Source organism: Bidens hawaiensis, unplaced genomic scaffold (genome assembly GCF_021521415.1).
Source record: "Bidens hawaiensis isolate Kalapana, Puna unplaced genomic scaffold, B.hawaiensis_p1.1 tig00053419_1, whole genome shotgun sequence".
In the NCBI taxonomy this organism is placed as follows: Eukaryota; Viridiplantae; Streptophyta; class Magnoliopsida; order Asterales; family Asteraceae; genus Bidens; species Bidens hawaiensis.
The window spans coordinates 79331-85594 of record NW_027506261.1 but is presented as its reverse complement, the minus strand read 5'-3'; the positions used below and the strand labels follow the sequence as shown (position 1 = coordinate 85594).

The 6264-nt window shown below is 36.3% G+C and overlaps 1 protein-coding gene across 1 annotated transcript; it reads right to left on the bottom strand.

The window, feature by feature from the left end:
* Positions 1 to 232: 232 nt before the first annotated feature.
* LOC143617272 (uncharacterized) lies at positions 233 to 5254 on the bottom strand. The gene is made up of 20 exons (XM_077089888.1): positions 5130 to 5254; positions 4539 to 4618; positions 4350 to 4436; positions 4219 to 4269; positions 3987 to 4104; positions 3847 to 3903; positions 3697 to 3761; positions 3527 to 3610; positions 3192 to 3242; positions 3035 to 3097; positions 2897 to 2943; positions 2723 to 2792; positions 2576 to 2638; positions 2392 to 2481; positions 2272 to 2310; positions 1697 to 1924; positions 1527 to 1612; positions 1309 to 1438; positions 1115 to 1208; positions 233 to 553 (listed from the first exon to the last, which is right to left on the bottom strand). The coding sequence occupies exons 2-20, from the start codon at positions 4587 to 4589 to the stop codon at positions 384 to 386; spliced, it is 1644 nt and encodes a 547-aa protein (XP_076946003.1). The 5' UTR covers positions 4590 to 4618; positions 5130 to 5254; the 3' UTR covers positions 233 to 383.
* Positions 5255 to 6264: the final 1010 nt, after the last annotated feature.

The window sequence follows — 6264 nt, the reverse complement described above, 5'->3', positions numbered from 1 at the left end:
CCATACGCCGTGAATAGACCTATACACGGCGTAGATAGGGTGTGAATATGGGTGGGTGTTCAAATAGCATGTCTCTTACATTTAAGACATGTAAAACATGGATGTAATATATGTGTTGTTTGGGAAGATAAACAAACACTCAAGATGGTCCATATCCATTAAGGTTCTCTTTAGCATGCCCTTCAGTTTTAGGGTTGTTACACTAAACCTCATCAAGTACTAAACTTCTGCACCTAACCCAAAGGCTGTTCCATGTTTTTTAAAAAGACCGGACCCAGCACCATTCCAACAAACCTATACAAAATCCCAACTTGAAAACCGAAACAAAACAAAACAAAACAAAAACCTGACCCACATGACATCACCATCATTAGATTCTTGACTCAAACATGCAAACCATTGCTTTTTCCGTTGGTATGGATGCCATTGGCCCCGTTACCAAACCTATGTGGCGATCCAGCTAACATCACCACATTGGTAATCCCATTCGCCTTTGTGCCACTACTTTTCTTTAACATCACGTCTAACTGCCCGCTAGCTGCTGCTATCAGCCCTGTCATCATTGTAACATAAAACCAGCCGTTACATATTTAGGGTCGGATAGCGTACAAATAAGAAATAGTGCGTGAACTGTACGAAATGGAGTGAAACAAACGGTGGCAAATTTAGTACTACAACAGTACAATAAAATACAAGTACAGTAATTATTATTACTCAAATTAATTCATTAAAAGATTGGGTTTTGCGATTCAAAAAGGGGGTAGCGGCGCAGCTTGTTGCCCGCTTGCCTTCTGTTTCGATGTAATCCAATAAACAATTTATAATTTAGTTTATGAAATATTCATTAATTAAGGATATTATTACTCTACAACAAAATGAGCTAGAGCACTAACAATTACGCTTAAGCTACAATTTACAAGTAGCGTAATTATTATTAATAGAAAATAATAATTGTATTTTTTTTTGTAGCATAATTACTCTATTCAGAGTGATTATGGAATTGCCACTGTGGGACCTTTCTTCACTTCGTATCATTTACATGAAAAAGTGATGTGTATTTGATCCTAACACTATAAACAGTTTCATGGTTGGGGTGGGTGTGGGGGGTTAGTACCTAAGAAAAGTGCAGAAGGTTTTCCTGGTCTAGACTTGAACTCGGGATGAAACTGAACGCCCACAAAATAAGGATGTTGACTGAGTTCAATAATCTGCAGATTTAAAGAGACAAAATCAAACTTAAAAAGTTAAAACCACCAGAAATATAATAAATATAAAATTAGTCTTTCATAAGAAAACCATATAACCAACCTGCATACGCTGACTGCTTTCATCTTTGCCTGTAAAACTCAGACCGGCGTTTCCTAGATGTAACACCATGTTGGGATTCACCTCGTATCGATGTCGATGTCTCTCATCAATAAACCTTTGATTACCATACCTCAAAAAATCCAACAAAACCCATATTACAACAAGAACCAATATCCTGAAAAAAAGTAGCAATGCTCTTTGCATGATAATATGCTTACAGTTGCGAAGCTTTAGAATCTGTGACTTGAAAATATGTTCTTCTTGATCCAAGCCTCATAGTACCACCCATATGAGTTTTTGAACCCTATTGGGAATTAAAACAGTACAGCGTGACGTGTGAGATAACGGCAAAAGATTTTGAAAGTTTGAAACTATGAACAACACAAACCTCGGGCATGAATATGACACATGGATTTTTAGTGTTTGGGTCGAATTCGGTGCTGTTTGCATCTTTAAGACCAAGAATGGATCTTGCATACTCGATTACAGCCGTTTGCATTCCTAAACAAATCCCGAGATACGGGATGTTATTTTCACGTGCATATTTTGCTGCAATGATTTTGCCTTCGACACCCCGATCACCAAAACCACCTGGAACCAGAACAGCATCTGCTGACTGTACGACTTTTGGTTAGAAAGATCACTCAAACGGTGTTGACTTCGACTAAAGGTGGCAATTTTGACCCAGATGCTTATAAATCGAGTGTCATTTGCGCTATGTTCTCTTTGAACGGGTCAAAAGTCAACAAAAAGTATCTTTATGATGCAAAAATCATTTTATTCAAAAAATGATTACTACTGAGATAATATATAACTTAATATATATATAACTTTTTAATCATATTTGACTCTCTGATCACGGTCAACCAAACCCAAACCTGAATGTTGACTCTCTGACCAACTCCTTTGACCCGCAAAATTTGCCACCTCTATAACTAACATTAATCAGAGGATGAAACAAACCTTTAAAGAATCCCATGCAGCTTTGTTAACATCAGGATTCTGTAACAAAAAGTTCACCATAATTAATAAAAATATTAGTAATATATGTGTAATGAACAACAGATGGAGTTAGATAATAACTTCTATGGCGGTTGCATCTTCAAGATCACTAGCAGACACCCAATTGATGACTAATTTTCTTCTGCAAGCAACAGAAGCATGCAACAAAGCCTGAAAAATGAAACAAATAAAATACTTTAAATATTGAGATTTAAGAGAACATATTTTGATTTGTATACAAAAGATTAAATGAATAAAGCATCACCTTTAGTACAGAAAGGTAAGAATCTGAAAGCCCTGTGTACTTCCCGACCATGGCAACTCTAACCTGCATGAATATGAATATAAATATAAATATAAAAATTTATATTAAATAAAAAGCATAAGCCATATTGTAATACAATGTAATTACCGGCTCATTCAGCATGTCACAAAGTTTAGCCCGCGCTGTCCATTCTCCCAACATAGGGTTAGATGTGACACTAGTGATATTAAAAAATCAGAATGAATGTTTTGAGGAATTATAATTAATTGAATAACGAACAGATTAAACTGATTATTAAGATAGCAGGTTAAGAGGACACACCATGGAAGATCCAGCACCTTCAATACTGCCTCGTTAGCTTTTTGGTCCTAAAGAAAAAAAAGTAACACATAGTAAAACCTTTATATTCAATGACAAATAAGCAAGTTTAAATGTCAAAAGCATGCTGGTTTTACATACACGTAAGAGCAGAGGTACATGCCATATATTTGAAACATCGTATAGAGTAACTATGTTCTCCTTCTAAATATAAGAAAAGAGTCATTTATCAGTAAATATAAAAAAACACGTATGTATATTAACAAATTTATACAATATTTTATATTTATTATGTTACCGGAACATGACAAAATCTTGAAAGTTTCTCCTTCACGTTCACTTCTAATTCCTACATATTTAGTGCTAACGAGTAAGCAACAGTGTCATATTTTTATCGGTAGATGTGGAAACATGGGTGGTTTGGTCGGGTTGACATTTTTTATTATTGAAAATGATTAGAAATATTATATCATTCTAAAAAAAGTTTAAACTTTCGACCCATTTGCTTGTTTCCTTCTTATTTGTTTTTATTTATCAGTTTAAAAGCATAACCCAAATCGACCTGTTTACAAGTAGACGGGTCAAAATTGCCACCTTGACTTATCAGAAAAGCAAAAGAGAATTGATTTAAACCGTTGTGCTGCGACACGCTAATATGTTGGGTGTCAATCCCAAGCTTCTTAATCCCCGAACACTATGTTGGGTTGGTTTTGTTTTCTGAACAAACAAACAAAAAAAAACAAAATTAATATTATACAAAATATTCATTTTCTTTTAAACACGGGCATCTAATGTAAACTCACTTGTTCACCGACAACATGCAAAACCGGCACAAGACTAACATGTATTAAACAAAAGTTTCCAGCCCCTAAAATATGCATCATTCATTTCTTCAATTCAACAGCACAACAATTAAAATAATCAAAACAACTGACAATAAACCGAAAACTTACCGACACGGTACGAGAATTGACCAAGAGCCTCGATAAATGGCATAGATTCAATATCCCCTGCATGAAAAAGGCGATTTGTAAGCCCAAAAGGCCCAAATAATAAATCATATAATATGAACACTGTATGGGCTGTTCTGTACCTATAGTACCGCCTAATTCAATGACACAAACATCAGGTGGCCCGTCTTTTCCATCTACTGGTATAGCAGCTACCCGTTCAATCCAATCTTGAATTGCATCTGTGATGTGAGGAACAACCTGAACCAAAGCGATTTGTCAGATAGATCTTGTTTGGGCCGGGCCAGGTCGGGCTGGCCCATTAATGCTTTCAATCTTCTTTTAAAAGCTTTTTAAAATAATAAGTGGTTCTACCTCAACAGTTTTTCCAAGATAATCCCCTCTCCTCTCCTTGTTAATGACAGACTGCATCCAAAATTTAAAAAATAAATAAATAAAAGTTGTAGCAAAAAGTGTGTTAAGCGTTAAGGTTCAAGTAAAGTTACCTCATAAATCTTTCCCGTGGTGATATTATTATCGCGTGTTAACTTAACATCTAGAAACCGTTCATAGTTTCCAAGATCCAAATCCACCTTTAAACAAAGTATCAAGTTAATTATTCTGTAACTAACTTATAACCAACCATTTTGAAGTAAAACTAATTATTATACAAATTTTGAGATGTTGTTACTTACCTCTCCCCCATCATCCAACACAAAAACTTCTCCGTGCTCAAAAGGAGACATTGTTCCTGCATCTTTATTTAGATATGGATCTGCATGGAGGAAAAAAGGACAAACAAACAACTTTGACCTACAAACCGAAAAGGACGATCAAGAAAACTGAAATCAAACCCTCCTAGTTCACATGCAGCCTTGAGAAATAAACCAATCAAAATCAAAATCAAAATTCATGATCGGGTCAATATTGATTCAAAACAAGAAAGAAACAAAAACACTTTTTGAACAAATCAAGAATCTATATATTATAATACAAACGTATAAAGACCATTTCTTTGATATTAATCAAACTACAAAATAAATAATAATGACTAGATTTTTTATTTTTTTTGACCGGAAGTGGATGGCTAGATACCAAGACAAAATGATGCCATTAATCTAAATCATCCATCTATACATTGTGGAAAAAACAATGAGAGCTTTTTATTCTATCCGTCCCATGATGATTGATTCGATTTCTCTATCCCTATCTTCTCAAATCTTAAACCTTTGATTTGTAATATCTGTTCAAACTAACTTGCTGAAAATTTAATAAGAAACACAAACCGATTTTGATTGAAGTGACACGAAGACCGCAAGCCTGAAGAAGAAGACCAATACTGCTAGCAGTCACTCCTTTTCCAAGTCCACTAACAACACCTCCAGTCACAAGAACATACTTCACTTCTTCTTGTCTTTTATTACAATTTCCCCTGATAAATTAATAAACATTACACATTGGAATACCAATAACATTAAAAAAAACCCTGTAGAACAAATTTTCGACAAGGTCCACATACACCGATATAAGCACATGCAGCATCATAAGAAACAAGAATTACATGCTCATTGTTACATCATTTTAACCACCAGAAAAAGATTTGAAAAGCAAGAAAGATTAAAGCCAAAGAAGGATTAGAACAATACTGAAGAGGTATGTACCCGCCTTAACATCGAGCGGGGCGGGTCAACCCACAAGATATAGACAAGAGGCTTGAAATCAAGATATCATGAAGGCACAAAGCCAAAACCTATGCGCACGGCGCATATCATATATGCTCACGCATCACATATGCTCACGCGTATCACATGCTCGCGCACCATATATGCTCACGCATATCACATCCGCGCGTGGCGCATCTGCGCGTGGCGCATATCGCATGCTCACGCATCATATATGCTCACGCATATCACATCTGCGCGTGGCGCATATTACATATGCTTGCGCATATCACATCTGCGCATGAAACATCTGCGCGTGAGAATAAAGAGAAGACTTCGCGCATCCTCAGGATAGGAGCATATCACACGTGCACATAATCAACCTCATCCTTATCCAAATCAGGATAAGGACAACCTTGATTGTGCTCGTCAGCAAACCTTCCAGAAGGTATCCTTTAAGGAATAAGAATATGCTGATGTTGACAGCTGCCAATGAAAGGTGGACAACTCAGCAAAACCCATGTGCTACCACGTGATTGCACATGGGTCAGGTAAAATGCCTGGGTCAGAGAATAATCATTGAAAAAGCACCAGGTGTCCTAAGGACACGTGGCGCAAAGCAATAGGAGGAGGCCAAAAAGGCCCTAATGGGATCTGAGCCCAATCATTGGAAACCCTAACACTATAAATACCACACCACCTCCACAAGGGGAGGTAAGCAAGAAAATACATTCCAATTCCTTACTCACTCTCAGATTAT

Coding starts and splice junctions, on each gene's coding strand:
- LOC143617272 (XM_077089888.1), bottom strand. CDS start 4,589: ATGTCTCCTTTTGAGCACGGAGAAGTTTTTGTGTTGGATGATGGGGGA. Junction 2,793..2,896: donor AAGGTGCTGGATCTTCCATG/GTGTGTCCTCTT, acceptor TAATATCACTAG/TGTCACATCTAACCCTATGT. Junction 1,209..1,308: donor AAAGCAGTCAGCGTATGCAG/GTTGGTTATATG, acceptor TTAAATCTGCAG/ATTATTGAACTCAGTCAACA.